Genomic DNA, 17401 nt, shown 5'->3' with positions numbered 1-17401 from the left:
CTCAATAGTGGCTGTATCAATTTACATTCCTACCAAGAGTGCAAGAGGGTTCCCTTTTCTCCACACGCTCTTCAGCATTTATTGTTTGTCGAATTTTTGATGATGGCCATTCTGACTGGTGTGAGGTGATACCTCATTGTAGTTTTGATTTGCATTTCTCTAATGATTAGTGATGTTGAGCGTTCTTTCATGTGTTTGTTGGCAATCTGTATATCTTCTTTGGAGAAATGTCTATTTAGGTCTTCTGCCCATTTTTGTATTGGGTTGTTTGTTTTCTTTGATATTGAGCTGCATGAGCTGCTTGTAAATTTTGGAGATTAATCCTCTGTAAGTTGCTTCATTTGCAAATATTTTCTCCCATTCTGAGGGTTGTCTTTTCGTCTTGTTTATGGTTTCCTTTGCTGTGCAAAAGCTTTTAAGTTTCATGAGGTCCCATTTGTTTATTTTTGTTTTTATTTCCATTTCTCTAGGAGGTGGTCTAAAAGGATCTTGCTATGATTTATGTCATAGAGTGCTCTGCCTATGTTTTCCTCTAAGAGTTTGATAGTGTCTGGCCTTACATTTAGGTCTTTAATCCATTTGGAGTTTATTTTTGTGTATGGTGTTAGGGAGTGTTCTAGTTTCATTCTTTTACATGTAGCTGTCCCGTTTTCCCAGCACCACTTATTGAAGAGACTGTCTTTCCTCCATTGTATACTCTTGCCTCCTTTATCAAAGGTAAGGTGACCTTATGTGTGTGGGTTTATCTCTGGGCTTTCTATCGTGTTCCACTGATCTATATTTCTCTTTTTGTGCCAGTACCATACTGTCTTGTTTACTGTAGCTTTGTAGTATAATCTGAAGTCAGGGAGCCTGATTTCTCCAGCTCCATTTTTCTGTCTCAAGATTGCTTTGGCTATTTGAGGTCTTCTGTGTTTCCATACAAATTGTGAAGTTTTTTGTTCCAGTTCTGTGAACAATGCCATTGGTAGTTTAATAGGGATTGCATTGAATCTGTAGATTGCTTTGGGTAGTATAGTCATTTTCACAATGTTGATTTTTCCAGTCCAAGAACACAGTATATCTCTCCATCCGTTTGTAGCATCTTTAATTTCTTTCATCAGTGTCATAGTTTTCTGTATACAGGTCTTTTTTCTCCATAGGTAGGTTTATTCCTAGGTATTTTATTCTTTTTCTTGTAGTGGTAAATGGGAGTGTTTCCTGAACTTCTCTTTCAGATTTTTCATCATTAGTGTATAGGAATGCAAGAGGTTTCTGTGCATTAATTTTGTATCCTGCTACTTACCAAATACATTGATTTGCTCTAGTAGTTTTCTGGTAGCATCTTTAGGATTCTCTATGTATAGTATCATGTCATCTGCAAACAGTGGCAGATTTAAATCATCTTTTCTGATTTGGATTCCTTTTATTTATTTTTGTTATCTGATTGCTGTGGCTAAAACTTCCAAAACTATTTTGAAGAATACTGGTGAGAGTGGACAACCTTGTCCTGTTCCTGATCTTAAAGGAAATGGTTTCTTCAGATTTTCACCATTGAGAATGATGTTGGCTGTGGGTTTGTCATATATGGCCTTTATTATGTTGAGGCCAACATAACTTTATTATATGGTCCCTCTATGCCTATTTTCAGGGGGGTTTTATTATAAATGGGTGTTGAATTTTGTCAAAAGCTTTTTCTGCATCTATTGAAATGATCATATTGTTTTTCTCCTTTAATTTGTTAAGATGGTTTATCACATAGATTGATTTGCATATATTGAAGAATCCTTGCATCCCTGGGATAAACCCCACTTGATCATGGTGTATGATCCTTTTAATATGTTGTTGGATTTTGTTTGCTAGTGTTTTGTTCAGGATTTTTGCATGTATATTCATCAGTGATATTGGTCTGTAATTTTCTTTTTTTGTAGTATCTTTGTCTGGTTTTGGTATCAGAGTGATGGTGGCCTCGTAGAATGAGTTTGGGAGTGTTCCTTCCTCAGCAATTTTTTGGAAGACTTTGAGAAGGATGGGTGTTAGCTCTTTTCTAAATGTTCGATAGAATTCACCTGGGAAGCCATCTGGTCCTGGACTTCTTTTTGTTGGAAGATTTTAAATCACAGTTTCAATTTCATTACTTGTGATTGGTCTGTTCATATTTTCTATTTCTTCCTGGTTCAGTCTTGGAGGGTTATATCTTTCTAAGAATTTGTCCATTTCTTCCAGGTTGTCCATTTTATTAGCATAGAGTTGCTTGTAGTAGTCTCTTAGGATGCTTTGTATTTCTGCGGTGTCTGTTGTAACTTCTCTTTTTTCATTTCTAATTTTATTGATTTGAGTCCTCTCCCTCTTTTTCTTGATGAGTCTGGCTAAAGGTTTATCAATTTTGTTTATCTTCTCAAATACCCAGTTTTTAGTTTTGTTGATCTTTGCTATTGTTTTCTTTGTTTCTATTTCATTTATTTCTTCTCTTATCTTTATGATTTCTTTCATTCAGCTTACTTTGGGTTGGTTTGTTCTTCTTTCTCTAGTTCCTTTAGGTGTAAGGTTACATTGCTTATTTGAGATTTTTCTTGTTTCTTCCCTCTTAGAACTGCTTTTTACTTCCCTCTTAGAACTGCTTTTGCTGCATCCCATAGGTTTTAGATGGTCATGTTTTCATTGTCATTTGTCTCTAGGTATTTTGATTTCCTCTTTGATTTCTTCAGTGATCTCTTGGTTATTTAGTAACGTATTGTTTAACCTCCACGTGTTTGTGTTTTTTACATTTTTTCCCCTGCAGTTGATTTCTAATTTCATAGTATTGTGGTCAGAAAAGATGCTTGATATGATTTCAGTTTTCTTAGATTTATCAAGGCTTGATATGTGACCCAAGATGTGATCTATCTTGGGGAATGATCCATGTGCACTTGAGAAGAAAGTGTAATCTGCCATTTTTGGATGGAATGTCCTATAAATATCAATTCAATCTATCTGGTCTGTTGTGTCATTTAAAGCTTGTGTTTCCTTATTAATTGTCTGTCTGGATGATCTGTCCATTGGTGTAAGTGAGGTGTTAAAATCCCCCACTATTATCGTGTTACTGTCAATTTCCTCTTTATAGCTATTAGCATATGCCTTATGTATTGAGGTGCTCCTGTGTTGGGTGCATATATATTTATAATTGCTATGTCTTCTTTGATTGTTCCCTTGATCATTATGTAGTGTCCTTCTTTGTCTCTTGTAACATTCTTTATTTTAAAGTCTATTTTATCTGATATGAGTATTGCTACTCCACCTTTCTTTGGATTTCCATTTGCATGGAATTTCTTTTTCCATCCCCTCACTTTCAGTCTGTATGTGTCCCTAGGTCTGAAGGGGGTCTCTTGTAGAGAGCATATATATACGGGTCTTTTTTTTTGTATCCATTCAGCGAGCCTGTGTCTTTTGGTTGGAACATTTAATCCATTCACATTTAAGTTATTGATATGTATGTTCCTATTACCATTTTCTTAGTTGTTTTGGGTTTGTTTTTGTAGGTCCTTTGCTTCTCTTGTGTTTCCCACTTAGAGAAGTTCCTTAAACATTTGTTATAGAGGTGGTTTGGTGGTGCTGAATTCCCTTAGCTTTTGCTTGTCTGTAAAGCTTTTGATTTCTCTGTTGGATCTGAATGAGATCCTTGCTGGGTATAGTAATCTTGGTTGTAGGTTCTTCCCTTTCATCACTTTAAATATATCATGCCACTCCCTTCTGGCTTGTAGGGTTTCTGCTGAGATATCAGGTTTTAACCTTATGGGAGTTCCCTTGTATGTTATTTGTTGTTTTTCCCTTTTTGTTTTTAATAATTTTTCTTTGTCTTTCATTTTGGTCAGTTTGATTACTATGTGTCTCAGCATGTTTCTCCTGGGTTTATCCTGCCTGGGACTCTCTGCACTTCCTGGAATTGGGTGTTTATTTCCTTTACCATATTAGCGAAGTTTTCAACTATAATCTCTTCAAATATTTTCTCAGGTCCTTTCTCTCTCTCTTCTCCTTCTGGTACCCCTATAATGCAAATGTTGGTGCATTTAATGTTGTCCCAGAGGTCTCTTAGACTGTCTTCATTTCTTTTCATTTTTTCTTCTTTATTCTGTTCCATGGCACTGAATTTACTATTCTGTCTTCCAGGTCATTTATCCATTCTTCTGCATCAATTATTCTGCTATTCATTCCTTCTAGTGCATTTAAAAAAATATATTTATTTTATTTATTTATTTTTGTCTGAGTTGGGTCTTCATTGCTGCACGGGCCTTCTCCAGTTGTGGCGAGCGGGGGCTACTCTTCATTGCAGTGCACGGCCTTCTCATTGCGGTGGCTTCTTTTTTTGCGGAGCATGGGCTCTATGCGTGAGGGCTTTAGTAGTTTTGGCACGTGGGCTCTAGAGTGCAGGCTCAGTAGTTGTGGTGCATGGGCTTAGTTGCTCCATGGCATGTGGGATCTTCCCAGACCAGGGCTCGAACCCATGTCCCCTGCATTGGCAGGCGGATTCTTAACCACTGTGCCAAACAGGGAAGCCCCTTTCTAGTGCATTTTTCATTTCGGTTATTGTATTGTTCATCTCTGTTTGTTCTTTAATTCTTGTAGGTGTTTGTTCTTTAATTCTTCTAGATCTTTGTTAAACATTTCTTTCATCTTTTCGATCTTTGCCTCCATTCATTTTCCGAGGTCCTTGATCATCTTCACTATCATTATTCTGAATTCTTTTTCTGGAAGGTGGCTTATCTCCACTTCATTTAGTTGTTTTTCTGGGGTTTTATCTTTTCCTTCATCTGGTAAATGGTCCTCTGCCTTTACATTTTGTCTATCTTTCTGTGAATGTGGTTTTCATTCCACAGGCTACAGGATTGTAGTTCTTGCTTCTGCTGTCTGCCCTCTGGTGGACAAGGCTATCCGGTTGATTGCTTTCATATCTGAATAAAAATTGTTACGTACTTATTATTTTATCATTAGTTTACTGTTTTTTCTTTGTTATTGGCTTGAATTTTTAATGATAGATTCATTGAGATATAATTCACATATAAAAGTTCACCTTTTAAATTATGTAGTTCCGTGGTTTCTTAGAATATTCACAGAGTTGTGTGATCATCACCACTATCTAATTTTAGAATAACTTCCTTACTCCAAAAAGTAAGCCCATGACCATTAGTAGTCACTGTCCATTCCCTCCTCCTCCCAGGCCCTGGTGTCCTATGAATCTACTTTCTGTCTCTATGGATTTATCGATTCTAGACATTTCATATAAATGGAATCATGTTGTTATATGGTCTTGGTGAATGACTTCTTTCTCCCTAGCATGTTTTCAAGGTTAACCCATGTGGTAATATGCCTCATACTCCATTCTTTTTTTTTTTTTTTAATATTTATTTGGCTGCACCAGGTCTTAGTTGCGGCATGTGGGATCTAGTTCCCTGATCAGGGATTGAGCCTGGGCTTTCTGCATTGGGAGTGCGGAGTCTGAACCACTGGACTGCCAGGGAAGTCCCCATTCGTCTTTATTGATAAATAATATTCCATTATATGGATATACCACATTTTGTTTGTCCATTCATCACTTAATGGACATTTGTGTTGTTTCTACTTTTTAGCCATTATGAGTAATGTTGCTATGAGTACTTATGTAAAAATTTTTGTGTTCTTATGTGTTTCACTTGATTTGGGTGTATATGTAGAAGTGGCATTGCAGGGTCTCATGGTAATTCTATGTTTAACTTTTTGAGGAACTGCAGACTGTCTTCCAAAGTGGCTGCACTGTTCCCACTTGCAATGCATGGGGGTTTCAGTTTGTCCACATCCTTGCCAAATTGTTATTGTCTATCTTTTTTTTTTTTTTTTTTTGCGGTACGCGGGCCTCTCACTGTTGTGGCCTCTCCCGTTGCGGAGCACAGGCTCTGGATGCGCAGGCTCAGCGGCCCTGGCTCATAGGACCAGCCACTCTGTGGCATGTGGGATCCCTCTGGACCGGGGCACGAACCCTTGTCCCCTGCATTGGCAGGCAGACTCTCAACCACTGCACCACCAGGGAAGCCCTGTCCGTCTTTTTGATTATGGCCATCCCAATGTGTGTGAAGAGGTGTCTCATTGTGGTTTTGATTTGCATTTACCTGATAACTAATGATGCTGAGCATCTTTTCAGATGCATATTGGCCATTTCTATGTTTTCTATGGAGAAGTGTGTGTTCAGATCCTTTGCCCATTTTTAAATTGGGTTATTTACCTCTTTTTATTCAGTTGTACAAATTCTTTATATATTCTAGATACAAGTCGCTTATTAAATATAGATTAATTGATCAGAAGTGTGTGGGTTTATTTTTCTGGGCTCTCTATCCTGATCCGTTGATCTATGTGTCTGTTTTTGTGCCAGTGTAATATTGTTTTGATTACTGTATCATTGTAGTATAGTTTGAAATCAGGGAACTTTTTTTTTTTTTTTGTATTTTTGGCTGCGTTTTTTTTTTTTTGGTCTCCGTTACTGCATGCAGGCTTTCTCTAGTTGTGGCAAGCAGGGGTTACTCTTCATTGCGGTGTGTGGGCTTCTCATTGCCGTGGCTTCTCTTGTTGGGGAACACAGGCTCTAGGCATGCGGGCTTCAGGAGTTGTGGCACATGGGCTTAGTTGCTCCATGGCATGTGGGATTTTCCTAGACCAGGGCTTGAACTCATGTCCTCTGCATTGGCAGGCAGACTCTTAACCACTGTGCCACCAGGGAAACGCTGATACCTTCACCTTTGTTCTTCCTTCTCAAGATTGTTTTAGCTCTTCAAGATCTTTTGTATCTTCATACAAATTTTAGAATTATTTGTTCTAGTTCTGTGAAAAATGCTGTTGGTATTTTGATAGGGATTGCATTAAATCTAGATTGCCTTGGAGGGTATAGTTATTTAAACAATATTAATTCTTCAAATCTATGAGCATGGTATATCTTTCCACCTGTTTGTGTTGTCTTCAATTTCTTTTCTCAGTGTCTTGTAGTTTTATGAATCCAGCTCTTTTACCTCCTTAATTAGATTTATTCTCAGGGATTTTATTCTTTTTTATATGATCATAAATGGGGTTATTTTCTTAAATTCTCTTCCTGATAGTTCATTGTTAGTGTATAGAAATGCAACCTATTTCTGTTAATTTGGTATCCTGTAACTTTACTGAATTCATTGATGAGTTCTAGTAGTTTATTGGTGGCATGTTTAGGATTTTCTATGTCATTATCATGTCATCTGCAAATAGTGACAGTTTTATCCCTTCTGTTTCAATTTAGATTCCTTTTATTTCTTTTTCTTGTCTGATTGCTGAGGCTAGGACTTCCAATACTATATTGAATAAAAGCAGTGAGAATGAGCAGCCTTGTCTTGTTCCTGAACTTAGAGGAAATGTTTTCAGCTCTTCACCATTGAGTATGATGTTATCTGTGGGCCTGTCATATGACCTTTAATATGTTGAGGTATGATCCCTCTGTACCCACTTTGTTGAGACTTTTTATTATAAAAAGATGTCGAATTTTGTCAAAAGCTTTTTCTGCATCTATTGAGATAATCATATGATTTGTATTCTTTAATATGGTATATCACATTGATTGATTTGCAGATATTGAACCATCTATGCATCCTTGGGATAAATCCCACTTGATCATGATGTATGATTCTTTTAATTAATTGTTGAATTCAGTTTGCTAATATTTTGTTGAGGATTTTTGCATCTATGTTTATCAGTGATGTTTGCCTATAATTTTCTTTTTTTGTGTTGTCTTTGATTTTGGTATCCAGGTGGTGCTGATCTTGTAGTATGAATTTGGAAGCATTCCTTTCTCAGCAAATTTTTTGGAATAGTTTCAGCAAAGGCAGTCCTTCTTTAACTGTTTGATAGAATTCACCTGTGAAGCCATCTGGCCTGGACTTTTGTTTTTTAGGCATTTTTTATTATTAATTCAATTTCATTCCTGGTAATCAGTCTATTTGTATTTTCTGTTTTTTCCTGATTCAGTCTTGGAAGATTTTACATTTCTAGGAATTTATTAATTTTTTTCTAGGTTGTTTATTTTAGTGGTGTATAATTTTTTGTGTAGTCTCTTATGATCCTTTGTATTTCAATGGTGTCAGTTGTAACTTCTCTTTCTGATTTTATTTATTTGGCCCTCTTTTTTATTTTTTATTTTTCTTAATGAGTCTGGTTAAAGGTTTATCAATTTTGTATATCTTTTAAAAGTACCAGCTCCTAGTTTCACTGATCTTTTCTTTTTAGTTTCTATTTTATTTATTTCCACTCTGGTCTTTATTATTTCCTTCCTTCTACTATCTTTGGGTTTTGTTTGTTTTTCTTCTCCTAGTTCCTTCAGGGTAAGGTTAGATTGTTTGAGAATTTTCTTATTTCCTGAGGTGGGCTTGTTTGCTATAACCTTTCCTCTTAGAACTGCTTTTACTGTGTCCCATAGATTTTGGAATGTTATGTTTTCATTTGTCTCAAGGTATTTTTAAATTTTCTACTTGAGTTTTTCAGTGACCCAATGATTCTCTCTTTTTGTGTGTATCTGTTATATGTTTTTGATTTGTGGTTACCAGGAAGTTCATATATAACAACAAATAGGTGTCTATTTTAAGTTGATTTCTTAAGTTTGAACACCTTACATTTTTACTAACCCTCCAAATGTTTTATGCTTTTGATATCATATTTTACATCTTTTAATTTTTGCCATAACTACTATTGTAGATATAGATGATTTTTACTACTTTTGTCTTTTAACATTCCTACTAGATTTATAAGTGGTTGATCCACTATTTTTACTCTATGTTTGCCTTTACCAGTGAGATTTTTCCTTTCATATTTTTTAATTTCTGGTTTTGGCCTCTTCCTTTTCCTTTAAGAAGTCCCTTTAACACTTCTTGTAAGGTCTGTTTGATGGTGATAAACTCTTTTTGCTTTTTGCTTATCTGTAAAACTCTTTGTCTCTCCTTCAGAGATAAAGATAAATCTGAAAGATAACCTTGCCAGGTAAAGTATTCTTGGTTGTAGTTTTTTCCTTTCATCATTTTGAATATATTGTTCCACTTCCTTCTGGCCTGCAAAGTTCCTGCTGAAAAGTCTGCTGATAGTTTTATGGGAGTTCCCTTATACAGTACATAACTAGTTGCTTTTCTCTTGCTGCTTTTCAGGTTCTCTCTTTATCTTTAATTTTTGTCATTTTAATTATAATGTGTCTCAGTGGGTACCTGTTTAGGTTCATCTTGTTTGGGCTTCTCTGTGCTTCCTAGAGCAGGATGTTTGTTTCCTTCTCTAGGTTAGGGAAGTTTTCAGCTAATGTTTCCTCAGGTAGGTTCTCTGCTCCTTTCTCTCAATTTTCCCCTTCTGGGACCCCTATAACATGAAAGTGAGTACACCTGATATTGTCTCAGAAGTCTCTTAAACTATCCTCATTTTTTAAAATTCTTTTTTCTTGTTTTCTGTTCAGCTTGGATTATGTCTACCATTCTGTCCTCCAGATCACTGATCCTTTCTTCTATATTATTCTATCTGCTGTAGATTCCTTCTAGTGTATTTTTCATTTCAGTTAATGTATTATTCAGCTCTGATTTGTTCTTCTTTATATTTTCTAACTCTTAGTTAAAATTCTGTGTTCATCCATTCTTCTGAGTTCAGTGAGCATCTTTATGATTATTACCTTGAACTCTTTATTGAGTAAATTGCTTATTTGCATTTAATTTAGTTATTTTTCTGAGCTTTTGTCTTGTTCCTTTGTTTGGAACATATTCCTCTTGCCTCCTCATTTTACCTAATTCCCTATGTTTATTTCTATATATTGGATAGGACTGTTATGTCTCTTGATCTTGGAGAAGTGACATTATATAGGAGACATCCTATGAGCTCAGCAGCGCACTCCCTCCTGGCTACTAGACTTTATGCTCCAGGGGTGTCCTCTATTCATGCTGCATGCTCCCTGTGTTGTGGAAGAGCTAACTGTTGAGGGCATATTGGTTGGTGGGGCTGGCCCTTGGCCTGTCTGGCTGTGATGCTCTGACTCATGCAGTTGTTGTGGGTGCCCTGGTGGGCAGGGCAGTCTCCTGGTGAGGCTGACTGTGTAGCTGGGCAGTGCACCCTCTTTGGGACCACAGGTGGGTGGGGCAGGATCCCTGTGCATTTGACTATGTGGCCTGGTGGTGCAGAATTGCTGTGGGCCCTCTGGTGCACAGGGCAAACCCCCAGCACTAATAGGCTAGAGGGAGGATTTCTAAGTGGTGCTTGCCAGTGCTGGAGTCAGTCAAATAGAACAAGATCCCCAAAATGGCTGCCACCAGCATCTCCATCCACAGGGGGAATCCCAGAGGCCTCCTGCCTCTCTGGTAGTCTCTCCAAGATCAGCAAGTGGGTCTGACACAGGTGACTTTCAAACTACTGCCTTTTTGCTGGGACTTGGACCGTGTGAGATTTTGCCTGTGCCCTTTAAGAGTGGAGTCTTTTTCCTACAGCCCTCCATCTCTCCTGAATGGAATCCCCACTGTTTTTCAAAGCCAGACGTTCTGGGGGCTTGTCTTCCCAGTGCAAGACCTCCAGGATGGGAAGGCCAACATGGGTCTCAGACCCCTTGCTCCTCGGAGAGGACCTCTGCAGTGGTGATGTCCTTTTCATTTGTGTGTCACCAACCTTAGAGTTTGGCTCCTGACAAGATTGCATCTCCATTCCCCTACCCATCTTATTGTCACTCCTTCTTTATATCTGTCATTGTGGAAAATCTTTTCTGCTACTCTTCAGGTCATTCTCATACATAGTTGCTGTATAAAGTAGTTGTAATTTGGTGCTGTGCTCATAGGAGGAGGTGAATTCAGGGTCTTGCGACTGGCATCTTGATCCCCCTCCTCCCCCATATCTTTTATTTATTTATATTATCTCAGTGGCTGAGACACTCAATATAGTGTTGATTAGAAGTATTAATAATGGGTATGCTTATCTTGTTCCTGATTTTAAAGGAAGTGTTCTAATGTCAGTATCAAAAGTGATGAACTAAGTGTTTTTGCTGAATATTTAATTTTTATTTCCAAACAGTTACATTTTGGCATTTTGTTGCAGGCTTTTTCCCATTTATGTTTTGTGTGTGTATTTATAACTATATATTATATTATGTTGTGTTATACTGTATTTTTCTCCATATAATATATAGAATAAACTTAACTTTGTATTTCCATAATAATAATATGACAGTTTTAATTACTGTAGTTTTATCATATACTTTAATATCTTATAGAACATTTATATCCCCCCTTTTTCTTACTCTCATAGTTTTCCTGGCTATTTCTACATGTTTATTTGTGCAGATGAACTTTAGAATAATTTTGTTACTTTTTCTCCCCTTCCAAATCTAATTGGGATTTTGATTGGACTCATTAAGTATATTACCTAATTTCAAGTGTATGTGTATGGAATTCAAATGAGTGACTCATTATTGTTTCTATTTTCACCATTAGGAATACATCCCTACTGTCTCCATCCTATGCAATCCAGGAATGAGAACACGTCACTGGAAGCAGTTATCAGAAATTGTAGGCTATGATTTAACTCCAGACTCTGGAACTACAATGAGGAAAGTTTTAAAATTAAACCTTACACCATACTTGGAAAAATTTGAAGTTATAAGTGCGGGTGCAAGCAAGGTAAATATGAAGATCAACTGAAATACTTTATTTGATGAGTTTGTTCATCATATAATCATAGTTTTTGTTGTGGTTGAATGTATAGTACTGGCTAGCAGTGGGAGGAGATGGGGTAAAGTGGTGGAAGACCACTCTTATTTTTCCCCACAAAGTGTCTGCTTCTCTATGATTTCCTTGTCCTGAATCCAGAGTAGAAATGGTTCCTTTGACCTCTTGTTAATTCTGCCACATTCTGATATGCATGGATGATATGCTAGTCTTGATATATAATTGTTCCATTAAGAATGGAAATAGATGCATGTGTGTGTGGCATGTGATGTGTGTGTATTCTAGCAGAGTAAGTGAGGCCATCTAGTGTTCTCAGAATACACTGAAAACATCTTCAGACTATAGACCGCAGAAAAGCCACTTCAGGGAAAATCCATCAGGTCTTTCATTCTGCTGTCTGTTTTAATACTGACAGCAGTAGTTTTCAGAGCAAGTGAATTTTTAAAAACTACATTGTCATTTTCCATAGGAATTTTTTAATTGTTTTAAAACTTTTCTAACTTACAGACAGTTGCAGATTACCTTAAAAAATTGCTGTGTAATGCACCAAATTCTTTCTTCTTTTTCTCATTTAGGAATTTTCATTAGAGAAATCCATGCATACAATGATGCGAACTTGGGATGATATTGCTTTTCATATAAGTCTATATCGTGATACTGGAGTTTGTATTCTTTCTTCAGTAGACGAGATTCAGGCTCTCCTTGATGATCAAATTATAAAAACACAGACAATGAGAAGCTCACCTTTCATCAAACCATTTGAAAAGGAGATCAAGGTATGTTAAATATGATAGTCAACTCCTGGTCATTTATAAAAACTGCAATCTTATTACATATATGCTCTTGTGAAAATAAGTCAGTTTGTTGGATAGCTTTGGTGAAATATAGAAATAGATAACTTAAAATTAATGTGAAAATATATAGAACAGATGAGCCATTAACTGTAATGATTTTTAAAAGAACAAATTATATTTTTATTAAGAAAAATCTTCTCCAATGACAGTGATAGATTTGGAAGGAAAACTGTATCATTTAATCTAACTGTAGACAGCCTAGACCCTGTTTCATGCTATATTCTTTTTTTTTTCACTTTATTGAGTATTTTATTGACATAAGCTTTGACCGAGAAGCATAAAGTTTTCAAAATATCTTTTCTTATAGGCAGAAAATCAATCTGGTTACTTTAATAAATATAATTGTTCAGAATGGTTGGCTGAGCAGTTAAAGAATATCTGCTGTCATTATTTAGTGGATGTGGGGCAGGAAAATGGTGTTGAACATGGAGGAGAAAAGAAGAAATAAATTTTCAACACGGTGGTGCTATAAGGAAATGGTATTAAAGTGAAAGAACGAATATAATAATTTTGAGTTTATGCAGGAGTGTTATATTATAAAACAAAATAGACTTTGGACACTTCTTATTTTCTTTATACAATTCAATAGCTGATAAGACAAAACATGAATTTTACACTCTGAATTAAAAGAAATATTTTCTTCAAAGGGCAATGAATAAATTCTCATTTAAAGATTGTTTCAAGTTGATGCTAATCTTCTTTCTTTTTTTTAAACATCTTTATTGGATTATAATTGCTTTACAGTGGTGTGTTAATTTCTGCTTTACAACAAAATGAATCAGTTATATATATACATATGTTCCCATATCTCCTCCCTCTTGCATCTCCCTCCCACCCTCCCTATTCCATCCCTCTAGGTGGACACAAAGCACAAAACTCCCTGTGCTATGTGGCTGTTTCCCACTAGCTACCTGTTTTACATTTGATAGTGTATATATGTCCATGCCACTCTCTCACTTCATCCCAGCTTACCGTTCCCCCTCCCTGTGTCCTCAAGTCCATTCTCTACCTCTGTGTCTTTATTCCTGTCCTGCCCCTGGGTTCTTCAGAATCATTTTTTCTTTTCTTTTTTTTTTTGATTCCATATATATGTGTTAGCATACGGTATTTGTTTTTCTCTTTCTGACTTACTTCACTCTGTATGACAGTCTCTAGGTCCATCCACCTCACTACAAAAAACTCAGTTTCATTTCTTTTTATGGCTGAGTAATATTCCATTGTATATATGTGCCACATCTTCTTTACACATTCATTTGTCAGTGGACACTGAGGTTGCTTCCATGTCCTGGCTATTGTAAATAGAGCTGCAATGAATATTGTGGTACATGACTCTTTTTGAATTGTGGTTTTCTCAGGGTATATGCCCAGTAGTGGGATTTCTGGGTCGTATGGTAGTTCTACTTTTAGTTTTTTAAGGAACCTCCATACTCTTCTGTATCAATTTACATTCCTACCAACAGTTCATGCTATATTCTCATAACTTGTAGTGAAGTTCTGTATACTATACTTTATATTTGGGAACAAATAACTTGAGGGTCTTTTAGAATAATTAATGAAATATTGTCCACTTGACAAAAACAAATGATATTTGAGACTGTAAGATTATTTAATGTCCTTATAGTTGATGTGGGTAAGTACACAAAGCAAATAAATTATAATAACTAATAGTTTTATAGGTAGTATCAAAATTCAAACTGGAGACTATATAAAATGGGGAAAAGATCAACAACAAGTGGATTTTTCCCCTGATATTTATTGACTTCTAAATGTGTGCCAGATACTACTCTAGGGGTTTTACATTTATTAACCCATTTAATCCCCATAGCAGACCCTCAAGGTAGGCACTGTTATTATCAGTAGTCATAGTTAAGGGAACCAAGGCATAGAGGGATAGGTAAGTTACCCAAGTTCACACAGCTAATAAATGACAAACCTGGAATTCATAAAAGGCAGTTTGATTTTAATTTAAGCATAAAGAGTGTATTTATAGGACACCTTGGCTTTCAATATTTGGAGAAGACAAACAGTTGTGTTCTTCCAAAAAGACATGAAGCTGCACATTTTCCCTTGAATCAGGCTGACCTACCCTTTCCTGGTAAGAAGTTATGCTTTTGCAGATATTTCTTGTTTAACAAAGGAGAATTTACAATACAAGTTTGAAACCTCTCTTAGAGCTTTTAAAACAAAAATATGAGGCCAATCTCTTGATATATAGGACCTTAGGCCATATATTTAAGAAACAAAGAGCTTATATGAATGATCTTTGGCTAATGAAATACCTTATGGATTCTAGGAGATCTGTGACAATAAGGAAGACTTTTTCCCCCAAATGCATTGATGTACAGCACGGTTTCTCAACCTGGTTCTAATGACATTTGGGGCTAGATAATTCTTTGTTGTGGGGGCTGTCCTGTATATTGTAGGAAGTTTAACAGTGTCCATGGCCTCTATCCACTAGATATTAGTAGAAATCTCACCCCACCAGTTGTGACAAATGAAAATGCCTCCAGACATTGTCAAATGTCCTTTGGGGTGGGGGCAAAATAGCCCCTAGGTTGATAGCTACTGGTGTAGAGCAGGATGTATTCCTGTATGCTTTTTGGACATGGGACAGTTCACCTAGAGATTAGGAAATTGGTCTAAATAACTACAGTCATTTGCAATTGTGAGTTCCAATGATTTAGGAAAACTTCAGACCTCCTAGAGCTTTTCAAAGCCCATGTGAGACACTATAAGTGACTATGAGCTGTTTTGCATTGATTCAAAAATAATAATAAATTTAAAATACATATTCCTTGCTATAATTTATGGGTTTTCTTTAATAACTGGAACTTAGAATACTATGCTTTTCATTAAGGCCTGGGAGGACCGTTTGATTCGAATACAAGAAACAATTGATGAATGGTTAAAAGTACAAGCTCATTGGCTGTACTTGGAGCCCATTTTTTGTTCTGAGGATATCATGCAACAGATGCCAGAAGAAGGGCGTCAGTTTCAGACAGTAGACAGACATTGGAGAGATATCATGAAGTTTTGTGCAAAAGATCCAAAGGTGAAGTGTTTCTTTTCTCTGTTTCAAATAAAGGGGAATCTTTATTTTTGGCTATTACAGAAAGCATTTGGCTTTTTTTCCAAGTACAAAAATAAAACCTGCTCATTGTATACAAACTGGAGAGCTCAGAAAAATATAAGAAAGCATAGATAATTTTACTTTTCAATTCATAAGCTACACTACTCATAACTCTTTAATATGTATAGTGGAGCTGCTTCAAACATTCATTTAACTCACTTGGCTTCTACTATGTATACTCAGTGATCCCTCTTATAAAAATAAATAGTAAAATAAAATAAAATGAAGAAAGCAAGAGGGTGGGAGAGAGAGACAGACAGAGAGAGAATGAATACAAACGAATGAGTAGTGCATGTGATTCACCTGAGTTTCTACTCAATGACTCTATATGCTTGGGGGTGATGGGAAAAAAGAGTCAGCAATTCTCTCAGTTGGTTTCACTTGCTATGTCTCTCTCCTAGTGAGTATAGCACCTTGTTGAGTGCGATTTTAATGTTGAAAGACAGACCATGTATTTTTCATACGCATAGTATACAAAGTTCATAGATATATATATCCACTTTTTAATCTGGTATTCAACTTAAGAAATAACGATTTGTTTCAATGCTGGATGAAAAAGTAGCTGTGCTGGGGACTTCCCTGGTGGCACAGTGGTTAAGAATCTGCCTGCCAATGTAGGGGACATGGGTTGGATCCCTGGTCCAGGAAGATCCTATATGCTACAGAGCAGTTAAGCCCGTGCACCACAACTACTGAGCCTGCACTATAGAGCCTGCGAGCCACAACTACTGAAGCCCACGCACCTAGAGCCTGAGTTCCACAACAAGAGGATCTCCTGCTCACCACCCACGCACAACAATGAAGACCCAATGCAGCCAAAAAGAAAAGAAAAAAAAAAAAAGAAAAACTAGCTGTGCTGAACTGTTGAGAGTCAATAGTACTGAAATTTATGAGTTGCAAGGATTTCCCTTACATGTTGACTTTAGAACCTTTGTAAGACATTATTTCTTATAGAACAGAAGTCAGCAGTTTTTTCCTGCAAAGGGCGACATGGTAAATATTTTAGGCTTTGTGAGATGTACAGTGCTTTTCGTAACTACTCAATTCTGCTGTTGTTGTAGTAAGAAGGCAGCCAAAGACAATATGTAAATGAATGGATATGTCCATGCTACATCAAAACTGTTTATGGACAACTGACATTTTCATGTACCATGAAATGTTATTCTTCTTTTAATTTTTGAACCTTTTAAGAGTGTAAAAATAATTCTTAGCTTGATGGCCATGTAAAAACTGGCAGCACGCAGAAGCAAGAAGAGCTACAATCCTGCAGCCTGTGGAACAAAAACCACATTCACAGAAAGATAGACAAGATGAAAAGGCAGAAGGGCTATGTAACAGATGAAGGAACAAGATAAAACCCCAGAAAAACAACTAAATGAAAATGGAGATAGGCAACCTTCCAGAAAAAGAATTCAGAATAATGATAGTGAAGATGATCCAGGACCTCAGAAAAAGAATGGAGGCAAAGATCGAGAAGATGCAAGAAATGTATAACAAAGATCTAGAAGAATTAAAGAACAAAGAAACAGAGATGAACAATACATAACTGAAATGAAAAATACACTAGAAGGAATCAATAACAGAATAACTGAGGCAGAAGAACGGATAAGTGACCTGGAAGACAGAATGGTGGAATTCACTGCTGCAGAACAGAATAAAGAAAAAAGAATGAAAAGCAATGAAGACAGCCTAAGAGACTTCTGGGACAACATTAAATGCAACAACATTCACATTATAGGGGT

The 17401-nt window shown here is 36.4% G+C and overlaps 1 protein-coding gene across 1 annotated transcript in view; it reads left to right on the top strand.

Moving 5' to 3' along the window:
• Positions 1-17401, top strand: part of DNAH12 (dynein axonemal heavy chain 12) — a 228900-nt gene that overhangs the window by 86093 nt on the left and 125406 nt on the right. The window contains exons 19-21 of the mRNA XM_067754844.1: positions 11442-11627; positions 12251-12451; positions 15387-15581. Coding sequence (XP_067610945.1) covers positions 11442-11627; positions 12251-12451; positions 15387-15581 — 582 coding nt within the window. The remainder of the gene's footprint in view (positions 1-11441; positions 11628-12250; positions 12452-15386; positions 15582-17401) is intronic.

The sequence above is a fragment of the Pseudorca crassidens genome, chromosome 10, assembly GCF_039906515.1.
Source record: "Pseudorca crassidens isolate mPseCra1 chromosome 10, mPseCra1.hap1, whole genome shotgun sequence".
Classification (NCBI taxonomy): Eukaryota; Metazoa; Chordata; class Mammalia; order Artiodactyla; family Delphinidae; genus Pseudorca; species Pseudorca crassidens.
Note: the sequence above shows the minus strand (reverse complement) of the source record. Positions and strands in the feature narration are given on the sequence as shown.